The sequence below is a fragment of the Paramormyrops kingsleyae genome, chromosome 1, assembly GCF_048594095.1.
Source record: "Paramormyrops kingsleyae isolate MSU_618 chromosome 1, PKINGS_0.4, whole genome shotgun sequence".
NCBI lineage: Eukaryota > Metazoa > Chordata > Actinopteri > Osteoglossiformes > Mormyridae > Paramormyrops > Paramormyrops kingsleyae.
In genome coordinates this window covers 66317915-66339312 of record NC_132797.1, presented here as the reverse complement: position 1 = coordinate 66339312, position 21398 = coordinate 66317915, and the positions used below count along the sequence as shown (strand labels likewise).

Genomic DNA, 21398 nt, shown 5'->3' with positions numbered 1-21398 from the left:
CGGTTCCAAAGACTTTATAGCGCTGCCTTCACACGGCTTCAAGGGCCAAGACGGGAAAATGCAAGCAGTCCTCTGGATCAGTTCATTGTCCTTGAAGACTCAATAGACCTCAAGCTCTCGTTTCATGAAGGGTCATGTGCTAATGAGGAAAAGGGGGCTTTGCTCGTCGGTCTAGGGGATACATCTGGGACAAGGACAACTCTCATGTCCAATAATCGGGTTAGCGCTGTGCAGCTCGGGGCTTCCTGGGTGCCGGGGGAGGACAGGGACCTGAGTTATGAAGCATTTTTATTTGTAACGCTTGACCTTTCTTTTGGCATTTACACGCAGTACGGTTTTAGAGTACCACACTCTCCCTTTTTAAGTGGTTTCCGTTGAGCGGCGGGATCTGACAAGCTGGATTATCAGGAGCTAAGAACATTCTTAACGTTCTGCAGCCCCCCCCCCCCCCCCGATTATGACATTGTACTCAGCAGCCGACACATTTCTTAAGGGATTAAGAAGCCGAATGCCCCAAGAGGAGAAGTGATAAGGTTTGACCTAACGCATTATCCGTGCAGTTACTGAACAAACTGAAGCAGGTGTACTTGTGTTCATTTCACTCAGCCAGCTGATATATCATATGTACTGTAGTCTCGATAAAGGACTATCTCACCCCCCCACTGACCCAGCTGTCCTGACCCCTCAGAAATTTTCACTCATTTACATCTTACTCATATATGGATTTGGAATGAGAATACACAAATCTCTTACAATAACATGGTATATGTTGAAATGAAACCCAAACACGGCAATGTTGGTTGTTCAAGTCACATGCAGCACTTATTTGACTCCACAGTTTACGGTATATATTCCTAGTGAGGGCAAATACTTCACAGTGTGTAGCAATTAGAGGCTCTTTTCTCTCTCGTTCTGCCAGCCTCCCTCACTTGCAGAGCCTCTCACTCTTCTCCTCGTCGCCCTCCCAGCTGCCAATGGTGTGCGAACATAAAGCAGCTTAGGGGTGAGCCATCCTGAAACAATACGGCATAATGACACACTGTAAGTCTGCGATAACAAATTCCCTCTCTGTTTCAAAATGGCGCCTCGTCTAATTTCGCTCAAATGGCAGTTAGGCTACATAATCTATGAAGATTACCGTCTTCATGGACAACATGTTTGGCTTAATGTTCCTGAATTGGAGCTGCTTCTCGCACTGTTTTGCAATGGGGACACAATAAGGAATACTGTATTTTAAACCAAACCTTTTGATTATACCCCTTTATTGTATTGTTTTAGCTTTCAAAAAAATAAATTAATCTGACATTTTATGTAGGCAGCTAGCCTCAATGTTTAAAATGCTGTAAAACCCAGTGAAATCCAGCAGAAAGACCCAAAAATCACAGCTAAAATTTGCTAGCTACCTTTTGATATTAAGTAACATGAATTTATTACAAAGCTACTGATTATAAAGCAAAAACCAATAATTACCTACAACACCAATAAATGTTTTCATTGAGAGAGGCATTATAAATCTCACAAATCACAGGAAGATGACTATTGTAGTCATTTCACATTCCTGTGTTATAGTACAGACAGGGTTTGTCAGCCTGTCTATACACAGACAAACGTGACAGTGGCAAGACTCATCTGTGTCTATGGTAAAATGTTTTGATTGAGAAAAAAAATGCATGTTGATCAAAATGTCTGTCCAAATGTGCCATAGTGTTGACCCCGACTTCCAGACCCACGTAGTTCACTTTCTTTGAACAACAAATGCTCAGTTAGTTTAATATCAACTTTTAAATAAGTCAGTTTATACCACTAGTTTCTAATGTCCAAATACTTAATTTGTAATGTATAATATTATGTTAATACAACATGTGTGATGAGTAAGTTGTAAACACTTGGTCCCGATTAACCAAGGAATTAGTTTCACCTTTAACTGCATCTGCCAGATGTTTTCCTCTGAATGATATGCACCCGAGAGGTCTTCAACTTTAATATTAAAAATCATTGTTTATAAAGTTATTTTTGGAGTTTAATCTTATTATTTCCATCTTCCATTAATGAAAATACATTTCAATGGCTTACCACAATTTTTAAGATTAGTACTTTGTTCATGTATAGCCATAGGACTGTTATTTTATTTTTTGATAAACTGGCCATTGTCTTAACCATTGGAGCATGCTAATATATCACCTCTTTATAGAAGTTTTACTTATTGAGAGCTCTAAAACCAGGTTGGAATTGTGATGCTTATTATGATTATTTAATGCATGCATAACTATATCATTTTAGACCATAAATCCCCATCCTTTAATATTAAATGCATATCACAAATTGTTAGTTATAAATGTCAACTATTTATATCTTACAAAAGAATGGGATTTTAGTTGTTATTCTTAGGTTATTAAGTACACACCTATGAAATAAAGAGTCCTCTTTCATTCGTGTTTCATTCTCCGGGTGTTAATTTCATGTCAGGGTGGTTGCCATGGAAACCTCAACTTTTCCGAGTAGCCCACTTAATTTGCAAAGAAAAAATATATAATTTTTGGCAAAACAATATACCTTAAACTGACAGTTTGGAGATTTTTCATAATTCGTTCACTTTTGCGTGCTTCTATTTATTAGAAATTTTTATGTGTGTGTTCTATTGTTACTTGTAAATTTTTAATATATGTAGTTTTTTTTCGAAGTAGTGACACCTTCCAAAACGCAATCTATAGCCTATAGACAGGCATAATCACATTGCAGTTCCAAAGTGATGAATTTCAATGAAGTCTGTTTTCTATGTGAAAGTAATATCTCATAGGATTAGTGGGATCTAATTGTTCTGGTTATTGATAGCTCCACTCTCAGCTCCACTCTCGGTCACATGGTAGGTGGCCTTCCCCTCAATGGAATTTAATTAGATCAGGCATTGAAATCTGTTCAAGACAGACCAGAAGTAGCACTGGTTTGAGTGACCAACTTTAAAAAAAACTTCGCTGGAATTCTGATTGACTGAGATCAGATAAGTAGCCAGAGCACCAAAGGACACCGGATATTTGCTTGGACGCTATAACTTAGGAATTAAACGTGATTTTTAGACTTTTGGGTAGCGCCTAAAATTGTGGGATACGGTGTAATCCATGAGACGCGCATAACACTCATAATTTGCAAAATAAATGAAGAATCCATCATGTGTTTTCTTTCACCACTGACAAGTACAACATTTCTGTTGTAAGCATTGACAAGGTCTGAGCAATGAAACTAAGTCGCAACACACTTACCATTGCACTGCTGACAAGCAAATTCTTATAATTTATAGTTAAACGGTACATCGATTCGAAACAGATGAGAAGTCACTGTGTATCATATACGAACAAATATGCATTATTCAGTAAATAATAGATCTTTTGATAAAACTGTATACTGTTTATAAGAGCGACATATCTGTTTCCGTAATACAGCTCTGTTAGCAAAGTTTCTTAAAATCCTGGAAAAATACTATTACTGTAACATCAGTAGATTCGTATCATCAAATCAATCGTAATGAATTTTGAGTTATTGAAAATTAATCATATATATTGAATATTAATCAACATATTGTTTCGGCGAGTCCTTGAAATGTAATTTTTCTTCACTCTGATCAGCAAGCGTACTGCTTTTCCAGAACAGTGTCCTGCAGGTTGGTTATAATACATTGCGGCCTAAATTACATTACATTGTTTTGACTGGTTTTTCTGCAGAATCAACACGGGCCTGTCTGAGAGAAGCGAAACTATCACGCCGGCAATAAAAAAAAAAAGAAGACAGGGTAAAATAAGAAAAGAAAAAAAGCAGGAAGTTTCGGTGAGGACTCAGCGCTTATTGCGCATGCGCTTTCTGCCTGGGAAAGATTACCAAAGCTGCAGCCACCGCTATGGGTACAAAGCTGTTTTAGGAGACAGAAAAACAGAGCGTTTGTTTAAAAAAGAAAAACAAGGGAGGGAAAAAGTTCAATTTTAAGTTACTAAAATTGCACACAAACAAAGGGAGCGAAACACATCAGGTATTTAGGGATCTGTTCCTGCTGGAAGAGTGAAAGAAAGGTTTGTAAATAATTTTTATTTAAGATTTTAAACAGTGTTTTGATAAATATGACACCTAAGGTAATGTTTCTGGAAGACCCAGCGAATGTCTCAAAAAATTGTCGATCGGGCATATATAGCCTTTCAGCCGCTTGATTACACTCCGAGCCACCCGTAGTGAAAAATGTTGGTGGGCCTTTGTTTCAGAGTAGTGCTTGTTTTTGACTGTGGAGAATTAGGCCAAGCTAGCTAGCTAAAGTAAGTGATGTTGCCCCCTCCTGTTCCCCCTGTTGTTTCTCAGCCCTGTTAATATAGGTTAGATTGCCGGTTAGCTACTTTTCGAGGCCCTGTGTCGCGCTCCGCTTAGCTACAGGCTAACGTGCGTTGGCTAGCGGTAGCTTGCTAGCAGCTCGTCTCTTATCCTTCGGACAAGCCCTGGCTAATCAGCCAGAGTGGTTGATGATTAATAAACCAGTTATTAATAGACACGGATGTTGTGTTTTGTGTGTGGGTAAGGAGTGCCATCATGGTGTCTCGTGTCCCCTTTTAAACTTGGGGGCTTCTAAGTGTCCCAGTGGAAGAAGGGTTGGTGTGTTTAAGTATCGAAAATTGGAGAGAAAGTCGAAAGTTTTGTTGTTATTGTTGTTGTCGCCGTCTAGTTTATCTTCCTGTCCCCCCTCTTCCAAACACGCTCTTTCTGTTTCACATTTATACATAGACACTTTCTCTCACACTCACATACATTCTCTTTCTCTCTCTCTCTCTCTCTCACACACACACACACACACGCACACACACACGTGTCACCTTCACCTAGTTGTTGAACACCAGAGTCTGAAAAAGCAGGTAGTTATACTCATCTGTCATAGAGTTCCCTTTCCTGATAAACAAAACACGCACTTTTAATAAATTTTTACTTTTTTGCACCGAGGTAAGTAAACTAAGTTCACTATGTAAATATAACTGATGTGTATCTGACACTAAAATATATGCGGTTTGACATGTTTGCAGTGTTTTTCTGAAGTGGATGCACAGAGGTTTAGAAACTAACTGGTGCCGTTTCTTTAGGGTTTGTCAGGATTTGAAGTGTCGTGAGATTCATTCTGGTCCATTGCAGGACTTGTTGCAAGCTGAAATGCTTTTAAGGGGGTAAAATAATCTTCCAAATGCCTGAAGTATTATAACATTGTGAAGTTGGCAGTTATGATGCGGCTGTGTGATGGAAATTGAGTTTGTTCATTTCTGCTCCAGAGAGTAAACACGTCTGACGCCTGGTGGCAGGTGATTTTATACAGTGTCATTTCTAACTGATGAGTGTTTTCTTAAGACCCAAATATAGTTATGCGGTTTTCCTAATTACATTGGCACCATTCTGATGCTGCCGCGTTGTTAAGGTGAAAAGTGGTGTTTGCATGACAGTGCTACAATTAGCCTTCTTGGGTGACTTTGTGAAGTGCACCAGGCCCTTTCCACACATGACCGGGCTTTGTGTGTTTGTGGTGTAGCTGTTGGGGCCTTCTGTTTGGTGCAAACGCAGAGTGGACCTTCTTTAAATGTCCTCTCTGACCATTCTGAGCTAACCAAACGAAACCTCACCCTACCACATGACTTTCTTTGAAATCCTAAATACTTTTTACAGATGCGTCAAGTTGTTGGCAAACATTCTCTGTATATATGTGTTTATATCCTTTTCACTGTATGGCAAGTACTTTCTGTACTGTGTGAGTTTGTGTGTGTGTGTGTGTGTGTGGCTAGTGACTGTAAATGGCAGATTTTCCCCAAGATCAGTGTTGATTGGCAATAGGTCAATCAGTCTAAATATAGTCAATTTTATGGTTTTATATAGTTCACTAAGTAATGCTACTTTTTGTCGTAACTCAGTTTCCATCCACTGTCATGTCTCCTGCCTCTTACCTTCCCTCCGCTGCTAATATTACTTGATAGTTAAGAGAAACATGCCCATTTGGAGATTCTTTACAGTGAGGAACGAAGACGTTAAATTCGCAGTGTGTAAGACGTGAACAAAAAAGTTGTCTACGTCAAAAACATTTGGAACGAGCATATTAATTAGGGATGGGTCAATCCACATTTAATTCCAATCCGATTCTGATACACAATTGCCACTACCGATCCAGATTCTGATGCACGAGCTCTTTTAACTTTAATATTTTAGTATAATAAATATTATATATATAATATTTATACTTTATTATTAATTTTGAAACTAATATATGCAAATGAAAATAACATACATAACGTACTGCTCCACTTTATTTTAAGTTTAAATGCCGTTTTTGAGGCATTTGCAGTTCAATTTGAATGTCTTGAAGAGGGTGTAAGCAAAGGGGCGAATGCTTAAAATGCCCCACAGTTTTTCTCTGACTGGCAACAGCATCACTTGCATTTCATAGCGATAGCAGCCCCTGGTGTGTCACAAGCTGTATCGAGTGCGCAAAGCAGCCCAAGCTAGCGACCCCAAAATCATCCATTGCTTTTTTTCATATTACTCACATTGTCGCAGTTGCGTGTGCTTTTGAGTAGGATTTTCCACTAAACGCTACTTCCACCTCTCCAAACTTTTTTTCAAAGATTGCAAATGGCTGTGCTACTAGTTGTTGTTGTTAACGTAAAAATACTTTCAGAATGTCACCCTCTTATCTGATGTTCTTACGCTCCTTGTATTGCAAAGGGTATGTGCATGACATCACAGCTGGCAAAAGTCACTGCACTCAAATCCATCGAGTGGCAAAACGCTGAGAGGTAGCATTGGCGTTCACCTTGAAAGACACAAAACACATCTAAAATAGGAAAGATCTGTCCTGCAGTTGATTGTACAAATCAATTTAACAAGAAGTAGGAACCATCTTTTCACAGACTGCCGAAAACTAAATAAGAAAGTATCGGACGTGGATCGGTAACATTTGGCCGATACCCGATCCGTCTAATAGGTCTGGATCGGTGCCGATACTTATGTGGATATTGGATTGGTGCACCTCTATTTAATTTGACACTTGTGTAGCTATTTTTATTTGAAAAGGTTTTTTAAAAAAATATGTTCTTGCAGAAAGCTAAAATTAAACTAGCATTTAAAAACATTTAGTCTGCTAATCATTATTAAACTTAGAAAAAAGTTACAACGCCAGGATCAGTATCGGCAGGTCAGGCTTTAAAAAAAAAAAATTTGGCAGGCGGGATCAGCCAAGGAAAATGCAACCAGTGCATCCCTGGTTTTTTTACTTGCAGAATTTGTATTATTTCAAATAGATGTATTTCAAATCTTCTAGATGGTACTTTCCAGCCACCAGTGCCAGTTAAATAACTTGACGTAATGGAGAACTAATGTATCAAGTTATTTATTTTGTGCAAATAATACCACTAGTTCGGTATGATTTGGTTTGTTTGTTTTTTGAAGAACTGTGTTTTGGAGTACTAAATTCATTACTGTGTGTGTCTCTTTCATGTTCTATAATATTATGACTGCTGTCCTGGTCATTAGCTCCCTTACCTCAATAAGGGAACCATGGCCGATGGACGTTGCAAAAAACACTTTCTTTGAGTCTGAGAATCAGAGCTGCATGCCTATGCGCTGTTTTGTTTTGCTATTATCTTTGCCCTGAAGTTGACGTGCGCTTGCCTTCTACTAACATCGGTGCCATCGCTTAACTCTTGCCTTCAGGACGATGGGTTCCACTGGGATGACCGTAGAGCGTGCGGTTATTACCTAATCGAAAACTGCCTTCTCATCGCAGTCTTCCGGTCACCACTACGCCACCTTCGCATGCGGTTAACATGCGGTGATGTCCTGGGTGATAGCATGAGACATACACCTTCTTCAGCATCTTCAGTAAGTGCGTTGGGGGGATGGGCATTGCAAAATTTCCCTTAAATTATCGTCTGAAATTTTTTCATCCTTGTGTTACCCACTTAAATTTAATTGTCAGTTTAACACAGTATATTGCCTCAAAATCAGTATTTACGTTCTGAGTCACAAGTGTTCTGGATGAAACCAGTATTTGCATTTGATGGTGCTATAAGAATTTTGTCTGTGTTTTGTGTTCATTGCACAGTCGTATACAAACACTTTATGTTTTTGAAGTGTTTCTCTTTCTCCGACTGAATATGTCATTGTTATACAGGGTGACAATGCTGAATTCTCTGATCTTGTTAGTCTTTCAGGTTCAGTGTCATTTGGTTTTCAGCTGTCGGTAAATATCACCCCAATATATTGAGACACAGTTTTTCCAGTATTATTTTGATATTACATTTCCAGTTGTTTAAACTGTCATCTGAAGCTTTTAGTCATTTCAAGTTAATTAAAACATTGCTCTTTCATCTTGTCCTCAGTCGACTCCCAGTCATTAAGCTGTTTCAAGCCAGCACATGATGCAGGCGCATGCTTGCATGGAGGAGTGACTGTCGTTGGTCGTAATTACAGACTTGTAATTACAAGATCTATAAAGTAAAAGTGCTCTGTTGTACTGCACATGTCATGCTGGTCACTCTATTTCCAGCACAGGCAAAAGTCACATTGTTGAAGTTTGCTAAATATACGTAAAGGGGATATTAGTGAATAACAGTATGAAACTCCTTAGATAAGGTATTTCTGCAAGTCAAGTGATCTGAAGATAATTTTTTTAGGGTACAGCTAGGTAACCCTAACTCGACTGCGTTATCTCAATGTCAAATACAGACCTGGTAATGGATGTTTTAAACAGACGTAGTACCCAAAAATTCAACAAACAAAGGGACAAGAGACTTAAAAATACAGCTTGAGTACTTTTGACAGGATTAGGACATTTCACTTTTCTGTATATCGAGTTGTTATATAATGTAAATAATAGCACAAATGCATTCTTTTTAATAAATAATTTGGCTGCTAATTTAAAAAAAGATGACTTATCTGTCAAGTAGCTAGCAGATTACTGTTACATTCACTTCATTGCTCTCCATTACTGCTTCAAGGCTAATTTGAAGGATTCTGTGGTTTGTGTCAGAATTAATGTGACGTTATTTTTGCCACTAAGTTGATGTGCGAGGTTTCGCCTTTTCGGTCTCGCTGCTTCTGCACATTCCTGTTATTCGTGTGACCGTTCACCCATCTGTAACAATGCTTTTCTCCCTCCATTCGGAAGGTCACGTGGTGAAGTGTAACAGGTTGTCAGCGGTTCTGCCTGGGGGTTCAGCTGGTGATGTCACGGGTCTCCACCCCCCCTCCTCCAGGGGAGATGTCCTGTGGACCTGTGGCTGAAAGCTGGTGCTACACACAGGTAAATCATATATTTATGTGCTGTGCTTGTGTTCCTTTCTCTGGACAACAGGTGGTATATTGATTTCTGTTTTTAAATGCATCAAAAGGTGGAGTATGTTGGGTGATATTTTGTTCATTTTGAGTAGTTTATTTTTAATGCTTACCAGATCAGTTAAAGGTAACTAACCGAAACTTCAGTGACTGCTGTGACTTATTTGCCCTGTGAGGAACTGTCCGTGGTGAACTGAGATCCAGTAGGTTGCTTCTCTCTTTGGGTGGGTTCTGACTCTGGAGTTGCATCATTCAATGAATATTCCAGTTTTCCAGAGACCAGCACAAGCTGGTTGCATGTCCCGTCTGGGTTACGTTATGGCAGTTAGGCAAGTGCTGTGCTGCATTCAAGGTGTGTGTCTGTGTGTGTATTTTGAGTTTGACCTTTCTTTGAAAAGTGTTCACCTGAGTGACATTTCACAAGCTCTCAGAGTAGGTGCTTCATGACTCAAGTACCACTGGCAGAGACGAGTAGCTGTGAAACTGTGAATCCAGTCGCAGATTTCAGCTCATTCCTTGAGCCTCCAGTCATGAACAGTGTCTGTCTGATGTAAAACACTGTTTTTTAGCAGAATCCCTCTTTTGCTTTAGTAAATCTATTGAAAATATAAAAGCATTGGGTTTATTGAAGGACCTTTATTCTGGGTCAGAGAGGCGATTATTCATCTAATATTTGTAGACAAGACTGAACTGATTGTGTGTCTGTTAGTGGAACTTATCTATTGGTACTCTGCCTGCTTCAGAAATCCCTTGTGTAATTTGAAGTGGCAGGGAAAGTGCGGAATAATTTCTATTTACTACTTGCATTGTAACCTAAATAAATGCTCTTTCAGTTAATAGTTAATTTTCCTTTTAACCTTATTCTTGACTGTAGCCTGTACACAACTTTAACGAGGCCTCATTTCTGCAGTCTTCTCTGGTACCATCTGAGCATCTTTGATATAGTGTCTCTGTTTTTTGGCCCAGAAGGGTTATTTTTTTTTTGTAGGTTTATAGGTGATATAGTGGCTTCCTTAAAATGATGGAATATTGTGATTTTCTCTGAGAAGTTTTTCTTTTTTTCCCTCCCTCACCACTTTAAGGTTAAGGTAGTCAAGTTTTCTTACATGTGGACCATAAACAACTTCAGTTTTTGCCGGGAGGAGATGGGGGAGGTGCTGAAGAGCTCCACGTTCTCATCAGGCCCCAACGACAAGATGAAATGGTGAGGTCCTTTTCATCTGACCCATGCTAGCGATTGCAGTGTTCTAGAAACTGAGACCAGATTTACTTCAGTTTTACATCTTAATAGAATATTGTCTGTTTGCCTGCAGCTTTATGATGGTATATATTGTAAGTTAAATTATTAAAAACTAATTATCTTCTTGTCATTTCGTCCTTTGAAATTCACATCCCTTTTCCCCTTCTTATTCTCCAGGTGTTTGCGAGTTAACCCAAAGGGACTTGATGATGAAAGCAAGGATTACCTGTCCTTGTATTTATTGCTTGTTAGTTGTCCAAAAAGTGAAGTTAGAGCAAAGTTCAAATTTTCTTTATTGAACGCAAAAAGAGAAGAAACTAAAGCAATGGGTAAGATGCATCCGAATGACAGTCGGCACACTGATCACTGTGCATAAAATACTGATAAACCTTGATACTTGCTGTTTGTAAATCAACTGCATCATGAGGTATTTGTTTGCTCTGAAGACTTCTGTTAAAGCAAACAGTCTCACAAATGAATGCTTCATTTTTCCTGTAGAAAGCCAAAGAGCTTATCGATTTGTACAGGGGAAGGATTGGGGGTTCAAGAAGTTTATTAGAAGAGACTTCCTGCTTGATGAAGCGAACGGACTCCTTCCTGATGACAAGCTGACGCTGTTCTGTGAGGTAACCCATGTTTCCCAAAATGCAATCCCTCGTGTTTTAGTTTCTCAGAGTAAATGGAAAGGGTTTTGTACGTACATTTTACATTTTCTCGTGTTTTGCTTGCGTTCCTCTATATTTGTTTCCGTATTGAAGTGTAGATGTTACTTGCACAAGGTGCATGCTGCTTCACAGCATAATTGTACATTTCATCGCCACAAAATTGCATCTATTTTTAGCTTGTCCTGGGATCATGCTAATTTTCTGTATGTTCAAGCTCTTACTGTTAAATGTGCAAAACATTTCTGCGACTACAAAAATTCATTATATAGCTTTAATTGAAGCTGTTAAAATCATTTTGAAAGGCTCCCCTTAGTGTTTCCACGGAGGGGGTGTATTTTAACGCCACCCTGAGAAGGCAGGTTAAATCTGCTCTTGTACGAGTTTCAAATAAACACAATGTTCAGGGTATGAAAGAGGAGAGGAAGCTTCTAAAAGTACATCTGACGAAGTCTGTAAGACGGTTTAACAACATTTTCTGGGGAAATTGGCAATTTCTTAAAGCCGATTAGCTACAAATTGAAGATGGAATATCTTTCGTCATTAATTAAAGATTTGCCAGGGAACTTTAATTAATTTTTTTTATGAAAATTGCCTGCATCATAGGAATTCTCACGTTTGTTTTCTTTCTGTTTTGACTAAACCTTTTGCATTTCGGTTCATAAATTTCCTGTAGAACATTGCAAAGGAGGAAACATTAATTACAAAGTTAACACTGCAGTACTGTTGTGTATAACTGTCTCCTGTGGATGTTTGCGGGCAAATTCTCCTGTATACTTGTCCTCTTTCAAGGGGGACATTTTTCCTGGCTTCACATGTCCTTAGGTTTTTTTGGTGGGAGTTTCCCACTATGTTGGCTTGTCCACTGGCAGTAACCGACCCATACTCAAGCTATACTGCGAAGAGAAGACTGGTTACAGCGCAGTTCCAACTCGCCTTAGTTTTCCACTGCAGAAGGGACAGCTTGATAAAGGCGTCATTGAGTTCGGAGAGTGACAGTAGCATAAAACCGAAGACGCGCTTTTTTTTACTGTTCTCACGGTGCACATCCAGATTTACTATTTGCTTATTTCTGCTTGCAGGTCTGTGAGAATTGCCATGTTATGCAAGTATCAAATCCTAGCAGAATTAGCATTTGCTTGCTTGTATTTGCATTAAAAATCCATTCCGTTCAGCTGTTTTGTAGTATTTTAAGTAGGAGGTTCGAAATTTTAAGTTCCGAGTTATCAGGAATGCATTAATACACCCCAATGTGCGGTACTACTAATAATGAATAATACATAAAATATAGACTTCTTCCTTCAGATGATGCATGTACAAAACACCAGTATCTCCATGCATTTCGACCAATCGTGTGACGCTGCCAGCTCGGCTTGGTCACGCTTTCGGCCCCGCTAGTGCCATGTCAGCATGGTTATGGCTCGAGTATGGCTTGCGTACTTTGCAGTGTGCGGCACAGCTCTGGTACGGCTCAGTTCTTGGTAGCAGAGTAAAAGCGCCGTATGCTGTGCATCGTGTGGCAATATTCTATAATAGGCTTTAGCTTCTGTACGTTGATCCTGCTTTCAAGCTTCCAGAAGTTGGCCCAAAAGTAACTGTAAATAGTGCATTCCCGGGTTTGTGGCTTGTTTTATTTATAATGGGATTCAACAAGGAATAGCTGCATCACCAGAAAATGCTGCAAAAAATCAGAATGATGATGAAATGACATGCACTAAAGCTGAATGTTTTCAGATGCTCTTTCCAGACAAATCATGACACATCGCAATGTGTTAGTGGCAGCATAGTCAAGACATGATGTCCACTTGCTGGACAGACCCCTCTCTCTGTGGTTCTTTGCAATTTATGGTTCTATTGCACAGCTGTTTCTGTGTGTCGTTTGCTCACCCTTTTTATAAGGGACTATTTTGATATGCTGACATCAGCAGAAAATGTCTGCAAGTCCGCCTATGAGTCATGCTGTGGGGAAACGGTGCTCATCATATTTGTTCCCCCGGTGTGAGGGAATCTGTCGGACGCTAACCGGTAAAATATATAATGCATATTGTAGGTGAGTGTGGTCCAGGACTCTGTCAACATCTCCGGCCAGTCCAACATGAACGTGCTGAGGGTTCCGGAATGCCAGCTGTCGGATGACCTCGGTAACCTGTGGGAGTGTTCACGCTTTACCGACTGCAGCCTCTACGTGGGAGGGCAGGAGTTCAAAGCACATAAGTCCATATTAGCAGGTATGCCCCTCCCCAGGAGCTCTCCTCCATTCCCCGTCAGTGAGTGAGGCAGGCGGGGTGGTGAGACCGGGAGTTCTGGGTGTGCTCTCTCCATCCTTGTCAGCACAGCTGTATAATTAAATCATCCTCTGCGGAGGAACTGTCACCCAGCAGCCTGTCACATGGACACACAGGCGAGCAGGGAGGGGGTCCTCCAGAGCTGTCATCTTATATCTTGCATCATTTTCTCCGGTTATTTATAGTACTGGTTTGAGTAGTTATCACTTTTAGCATAATTGTGAGTTATGCGGAAATGGTATGGTTTGTGCCTGACAGAAAGGGGGCCATCTTAAAATCCACGGTATCTGAAAACCTTGTTAAAGTTTAGCTATATGTCACCTTTTTGTATGTCTTGATTTGTGAATGTGTTGCTTGTGAAGAGGTTGCTTGAAATCGGTTTGGAAGTTGTATTAGTGGGAAGATGCTGCTCATGAGGTTTTGACACAATTTGTTCTCTGGTTGGCAGCGAGATCACCGGTCTTTAATGCGATGTTTGAGCATGAGATGGAGGAGAGTAAAAAGGTAAGGCTATAAACTGAACATTCGGGATTGGCAAACCCTGTGGGTCTAAGTACAGAGAGGTGGCAGATCCTCCTGCTAACGTGTCGGGGCTTCTCTCAGAACCGAGTCGACATCAGTGACGTTGACCCGGACGTCTTCAAGGAGATGATGGGCTTCATTTACACAGGAAAGGCGCCAAATCTGGAGAAGATGGCCGATAACTTGTTAGCTGCAGCGGACAAAGTGAGTCGCGGGGAAGTGGGGAGGGACTTTCGTGTGCGATCTTAACTTCGATCTGTAAGCGTACGCAACCACCATAGGGAGGGGCGACCTCGTTTTCGGTGAGCAGCGGAAATTATTGCAAACTTCCTGCTCTCCGAGTTGGTTCTGTATTTGACGACAAAATTATGCTGCTGGCTGGAATTCCCAGTTTTTAGCTGACGTGCACTTCTGAGACTGGTTCAGTGAGTGTCTAATCCATTGGGTTGTTCGTACTGTTAACTAAAGCGAAATCCCACGTTTTTGTGGTCTGGGACTCCAATGCCCATCTTTGAGTGGCGAGCTTGGGTTATGTGGAATTAACATTGTTGACATTCACCAAGCAATATATAGCCAGCTAGTTTTTAAACTGAAATATTTCACACTGATTTTTGGGTAACACTTTACATTAACTGCACCTTCATAATGCTTTTATATTGCATTCATAAAACATTCAGTGCACCTTCATAATGTATTCATGAAGTATTTATAAAACATTCATAAATGTCATGTATGTATACCTTAACATCCTAACATCCCTTAACAGCTGTAATATACATTAATGACAAACATTATATAATAATAACAAACATTAGAATTGTATAATCATGTAATATTTATGTATATTAAAGCTGTTAAGGGATGTTAAGGTGTACTTGCATACTGCTTGTGAATGTTCTATGAATGCATTATGAAGCTGCACTGAATGTTCTACGAATGCATAATAAATGCATTATGAAGGAGCACTGTATATCCTTACTGATATTTGTATATTCCTTTTCTTCTCCACCATATGGTTTATGAGCCCCTGAGAATCTCGGAGACATAGTCCCGCCAGTTTCGGTACCTTCGGCGTGTCTTTCAGATTTTTAGCTTTCGTCAATTTGAGTTTGTGAAACTCTGTTCCCTACCCCATCCCACCCCCTCACCCCACACACCCCTTTAACCAGTATGCCTTGGAGCGGCTGAAGGTCATGTGTGAAGAAGCCCTGTGCAGCAGCCTGTCCGTGGAGAACGTGGCCGACATCCTCATCCTCGCCGATTTGCACAGCGCTGAGCAGCTCAAAGCACAAGCCATAGATTTTATCAACAGGCGAGTCCCAATAACATTCTCCCCACTGATGATATTCCCAGTTTTTTCCTTAATGCTTTCGAATACAACTTCGTTTTTTCCTCCCGTCTATAGGTGCAGCGTTTTGCGACAATTGGGCTGTAAAGATGGGAAAAACTGGAACAGCAAGTATGTAATTAGCTGATATGTATGATGCATCATTAATAACACACTTATCTGTTGTGCTGAGGTGCATTTCAATGCGTTTAACGTACAAAATGGATGGTCTGGCTTTGCCGTTTGATAGGTAGAATCCATATCTCTGTATCAGTGTCACTAATGAAATAATACCGGAATATTCTTTGGAGAGGTTTGTTTTGACTGCAGAGAAATTGAAAGTCACAGTAAGGTAACCTCATTTGATCTAACCAAGATATTTCTTTCTGTGATGACTAGCACTGTGAGATATCAGCGGCCAGGAACCATGACTAGTATTTCAATTTGGCCAGTGGAGTGCCGCCCCCCCACCCCCCTTATCAGCTGCCAGTGTCCTCCCCGGAGTAAACAGCTTCACCAAGCACAATTTCTGGAATCATTCCCTGTGACTTTAGAGAAGTTAATAGGCCGGGATTGTGGGCCCTAACTGAACAACAACAACTTATAATCGATCTTTTGTTGTTCTGGTCATTAACTTGCATGAGCGTTTATCATAATTGCCTATTAATGCAAATAGTTGTATATTAGCATATTAATGCTTCCATTTTTTTTTTTGTAGTCAAGCGACTGACATAATGGAGACTGCAGGCTGGAAATCAATGATCCAGTCCCACCCTCACTTGGTGGCAGAGGCCTTTCGTGCCCTGGCGTCTGCCCAGTGCCCGCCCTTTGGCCTGCCCAGGAAACGCCTAAAACAGTCCTGATTGGTCCACTTTCCTGAGAGACTCTTACTGGAACGAATCATAATGGATTGTGATGTTGGGGGCATCAACCCCACCCCACCCCTTCCCCCCACCACCAGCACCACCAAAAATGGGCGGAGCTTGTTTGTTTCATGTCCAACCCAATTGTTTGCTCTTCAGGGGCTGGGAAATGCGGGAAAGAAACACTGGTTTCTTCGGATTTTGGAAGAGTAACCCCCCCTTCCCCCAACCTTCTCCTTTGTTTGGTCCGCAAGCTTTATTTTGCAATGTTTTCAGTAAAATGGCCTTAATCTAATGCCATTGCTCAAGAGTTTATATTGTTATTTCTGTATTTAACTGTGTGCCTGCCTTGGCAAAGATTCCAGGCCTCCTCCAGATTGCACTAGTTCCCATAATGCTGTAGTTTTAATATGAAGTTCTATAGGAACCTGTCATTGAATATTTAATTAATGGGAAATATTGTATATCATTTGTTTAGCATCTTCTGTGACTAGACATTATGAAATTGTGACACATTTTCTTCTATTTACTATTTTCAAATATATGCCCCATATTGATGGCACCGTTCATGTATTAAGAAAAAAAACTCGTTTACCATTTTCAAAAGGCAGGTGTTGAAGTAGAATAAATGGAAAAAAAAATACTTGTAAAATGCATTATGAGAATTTATGTGATGTTGGATTTAACATGATGAACTTACTGTTTTGTATATTGTACACCTCAGTATCAAGGGTAAACATGCAGGTTTGTTTACTGTGAGGTTTGACTTCCAAGGTGATGTCACACGTATGACGACCCCCCCTCCCCAACCCCTTCAGGTTAACGGAGTTTGTTCATTAGTCATTTCAGGTTGACTTCCCCGTTCTTTAAGTGGCACGGTTTTCTGGAATTTTTATGAACTGCTGTGCCGTTGCCATGAATGAGAACAGGGGGTTGCGATCAGTCTGAAGGAACAATCGGTATACCTGTCCAAGCCCCCCCACCCCAACTTACATGAATGTTCATGTAGGGACGGGAAAACAATAAATTGAGTTAAATGGTCATTTAATCTGTGTTTGAAGAAGGAAAAAAAAGGCACAATGTCTTTTGAAGACGGGGAAGCCAGAGTGCAGAGCATCTCTGTCCCATAGCGTCAATGTATGTCTTCGAAGGCCAGAATCTTAAATCCACGAAGGAGAATGATCTGCTGCTTTTATTTGCAGTGTAATGGCATCTGGCGTAACTGCTGTAATCGAGTGGTGGCAACCCGAGCGTTCATTCATTCATTCATTCATTCATTCATTCAGTCGTCCTGCTTTTTGATGGTGTTTTGTCACTAAAAGTGTCAGTGTTTGTCACAAGGTTTTTTTTTTTTTTGGATCCCTCCCTTCCTCAGCTGGTTTGTTTTGTAATCAACTTATTTCAGCGTTTTCTGTGCTGAGACTTTTTGTCCTCTGGGGTAACTTTACTCCAGTGATGTTTTAAAAAAAAAAAAAAAAAAAAAAAGCCCAGCGTGATGGCTCCTTTGCTCCAGTTTTTTGTTGCATATCCCCCAACTCCCACCCTTCCGTTTCTGTATCTCCTCAATCCTGTGCTCCTCTTCTATGTACAATTTCTCAGCCAGACCTGTACCAAAGCAAACGTACCTCCCAGAGATGAGCTGCTGCTGCTGTACTTTGGTAGATTACCATCCACAATATATATGTGTGTCTTACACGGTGCATGTGTCGACGTGCATTGCACAAGTCCTTAGAATTAAAGGGATGTCGCAGTGAATTCCGTTTCCTAGCTAGAAACGCAAACTATTTTTGAACTGGGCATTAAGGTCTTTTGTTTCACAGACACAAGCTTTGATATGCTATTTATGAACGAGAGCCACACCTGTCCGTCTTACAACAGTGCTGTTCCTGGCAGTATGATCCCTGCTACTCTCGCCTTCCACCTTCCTGCTTTGATTGTTCCAGTCATTTCACTTTTCACACTTACTTTTTTTTTGCAAATTCTTTGATCTAATTGGAGAGGCTGAAAATGAGTGATATATATTTTCAACTGAAGCAGTGTTAGCCCGTGTTTTTTCTTTTTTGTATGTTTTAACATTTTCTGTACCTTGTCGTTTTCACCGAATGATTCTGATCATACAAAGAAAACAAATCAAAGCAAACTCACTGATCAATTGACGCATGGTGTATTATGATGGCTATAATATATTTCCTTTGTCCAGTTAATCAGTTAATTTGCTGTTTGCAAATGTACCCATGTAAGTCATATGTCTGCTGAACAAATCCTTAAAGTGTGTTACTGATCAAATCTCTGTCTTTATTTTCAATTCTGTTTGAGTTCATACTTGTTCACATAATGGATATCATTCATTACACTCAGAAAAGCTAGAGGTGGTGTTTGCTGTGTACTGCACGTTAACTCCTGAGTTAAATGTTTCTTCATGTCACATGGGAATCATGAAAAACACACACTCACAAAAGATCAGATTTTTCTAGGAGAAATATCCATGAACACTTCGACCAAAGAGGCTGCGTTTGGTGTTAGGGCCATGTAATGTTTGTGTCCAAGTGAGTCCTTCAAGATGCGCTGATTTCACACTGTAAGGGGGTTCCATTGACGTCAATGGAGTGCCAATTCAAATGTAACTACAAAGAGCAGGGATGTGATCTCTTATTGACTAGACCCATTTCACTGGTCTGTAATGTACAATTGGTGTGTAATGTTTGCTTTAGTTTGTCGATGCCCTTGCTGCCTTCCTAGATTCATGTTGGTAGTTCTGAACTATGTTAGCACATTAACAGTCATCTCTGCCCATTTTTATACCCCAGTATTGCCCTTAATATTTTATTCTTCATAGTAAGAACTTTGCTTTTGGGAATATTGTAAATAGTTTTATTTGAGCAGCCAGTGATGAGGTGTTTGATTTTTTTTTTGTTTAAGAGCAGAGGTGAACATTTTGAAATATTTACCACTAGTGAATCAGCAGATGCTGAAAAAAATGCTGTGATTTTTTTTTTTTTTTTTTTTTTTTTTTTAAATGGTAGCCTAAACTAACTGAAGACTGTTTTCATCGCCACTCTAAAAAAAAAAATAAGGAAAACATTGATGCCTTCCTGTTTTTGACAGTTTATACTTAGCATTTAATCGCTCTTCCTCCCCTCATGTCCTGAAGTAAAACGATTGTGGCGTTTCTGTGTAGCCTTCATTGAATCTCCGTGTGTGTTCAGATACAGCTCTAACTCCGAATGTGTGACCAAAAATACAGAAACTGTCAAAATATAGTTTTATACGCCTAGTGGTAGCAGCTGGGTCATGGTGTTTTTTTGGCGTTTATGGTTGCCATAATTTTGGTGGGAGTGTCTTGCCCTATCCATTAAAATGGTCACTTTTTGCTTACTGTTTGGTTAAACGGCACACGACACGATAATACCATCCACTGGTTTTGAAGACTTGCCTTTCTCCTCATCAGCTAGTGGTGCGTGGCTGGTTTGAGCCTAAGGGATGCTTATAGAATGAAGGTTGTTTCCCAGACAACTGATGTACCTGGACTGACACAACTTTAACTGCTTGTTTGTTCAATTCACACTATGTTGGTTATTTTAAATCTCGGTTGCATCCACTTTATCGAATGTCCAAAAATACCCTAGACTGATTTTGAGTGTTTGTGTACATGGAAGAACGCGTTCTTGGCCCATTCAGTCATCTGTAACAATTCAGAAAATAAATGTAATAAACATTTTTTATTGCACTTACAGTCTCAAGTGTAAATTTGTAGTCCGTGGTTATTTTCAGATAAATGACTCGAAGAAACCATGTTGTAGTAATAAGAAATGCCTCATGTGTTTCCATTAGTCAGATTTTACAGCTGATTTTATAATGGGCACTGATTAAACTGGAGGTTTTGGTCATGAGACCCCGAGCACAAGAACTCCGCTGATACACCAAAAACTTTCTAGCATGTTTGATGAATTATTTCTTAATATGTGGTAATGATTTAAACCATCACCACTGAATCTCCCATTCAGTTGTACGGTAGTCCTGAGTCAAGTCAGTGATCTAGTCGTAAAACAGATGCAAACTCAAATTTCATGGAAATGGAAATGACTGTGGATGTCTTATTTCCTCCTGAAGTGTCCATTAAATACTGACATCTTGCTTTTTTTTTGCTCCTAGTTGAAACACTGGGCCCTAAAAATCAGCCTTTTGAGTTCCAAGTCGTTGAGTAATTAGCGAGCAACACGCTTCCTCGGGGGCTGGAGCTGTCAGGGATGTTGGCCATGCTGCTGGCATCGCGTTGCTGCTAGACCGCCTTTCTCGCCGGCTAACAGGAAGCTCCCTGTACAGTCTTGTTACCGAGCGATGCTTGCTTTGCGTCATAATTGCGGCCCTAAAATGGGAACAGAAATGTTTTAAACACCTACGCGAGATCAAATAAGGTGTCATGTTTGTACAGATGGCTGTAAAGAACAAAATACTGCTTTATATTTTAATTAATGTTCCTGTGGTGTAATTAGCTATCTAGTGGCTTCCTTTCCCAGCTACTCTATTCTCTGATCGTTAAGTAAAACCGCTTAAATACTGAGTTGGTATGGATGAGTCCCAGGGAGTGTGCAATTAACACACTGAGCATTTTTTGTTGTGTGTGTGGATCGGCTTAATTATTTTGGCTGCACACTTACTGGTTTATGCTTTAAAGCCTGTAACAGTGCAAAACCTTTCCCTGAACTGTACCACAAACAAGATTTTCCTTAAATTCAGATATACTGAAATAACCATATTTTGAAGTTCCTTGAAAACATATTTAGATATTATTTTGTGTTAAATGAATGGAGTTTTTACCAATATGTGATTCTGTTTTGGGGTCAATTAGAGGGAATCATTCTAGTGTGGCTTCGTTCTCTGTAGCTAGTGGTAAAGGGTCTGTTTCTGTGGGACCTTTTGGTATAAGTGCGGTTGAGGCCAAGTTAGGAAAGCAGTTATAGGAAATTTACACAACTTGAGTTTCACGGGATTCAAAACCATTAACAAAAGCTGCTTAAGTAGCTACTAATCGGACATACTGCAAAGTGATAATTACTGTAAAATGGAAATTATGGGTCTATGCCTTTGCCATAATTTGTAACAAGCATTTGCATTATATTAAATTGCTAAAAATATATATATATTCAATATTTTTTTTTCTTG

General features: G+C 39.9%; 1 protein-coding gene across 3 annotated transcripts; it reads left to right on the top strand.

Moving 5' to 3' along the window:
* The first annotated feature begins 3837 nt into the window (after positions 1–3837).
* On the top strand, positions 3838–19962 carry LOC111834441 (speckle-type POZ protein-like A). Of its 3 annotated transcripts, none has more exons than XM_023793743.2 (12): positions 3838–4058; positions 7787–7881; positions 9170–9304; positions 10419–10540; positions 10754–10905; positions 11075–11202; positions 13289–13466; positions 13972–14027; positions 14127–14249; positions 15215–15357; positions 15451–15504; positions 16091–19962. In XM_023793743.2, the coding sequence occupies exons 3-12, from the start codon at positions 9227–9229 to the stop codon at positions 16233–16235; spliced, it is 1179 nt and encodes a 392-aa protein (XP_023649511.1). In that variant the 5' UTR covers positions 3838–4058; positions 7787–7881; positions 9170–9226; the 3' UTR covers positions 16236–19962. The 3 variants fall into 3 exon arrangements, with proteins under 3 accessions (XP_023649511.1, XP_023649510.1, XP_023649512.1); XM_023793742.2 differs by having other exon boundaries at positions 7714–7881; XM_023793744.2 differs by lacking the exon at positions 7787–7881.
* Positions 19963–21398: the final 1436 nt, after the last annotated feature.

Coding starts and splice junctions, on each gene's coding strand:
- LOC111834441 (XM_023793744.2), top strand. CDS start 9,227: ATGTCACGGGTCTCCACCCCCCCTCCTCCAGGGGAGATGTCCTGTGGA. Junction 10,541..10,753: donor CCCAACGACAAGATGAAATG/GTGAGGTCCTTT, acceptor CTTATTCTCCAG/GTGTTTGCGAGTTAACCCAA. Junction 14,028..14,126: donor AGATGGAGGAGAGTAAAAAG/GTAAGGCTATAA, acceptor GGCTTCTCTCAG/AACCGAGTCGACATCAGTGA.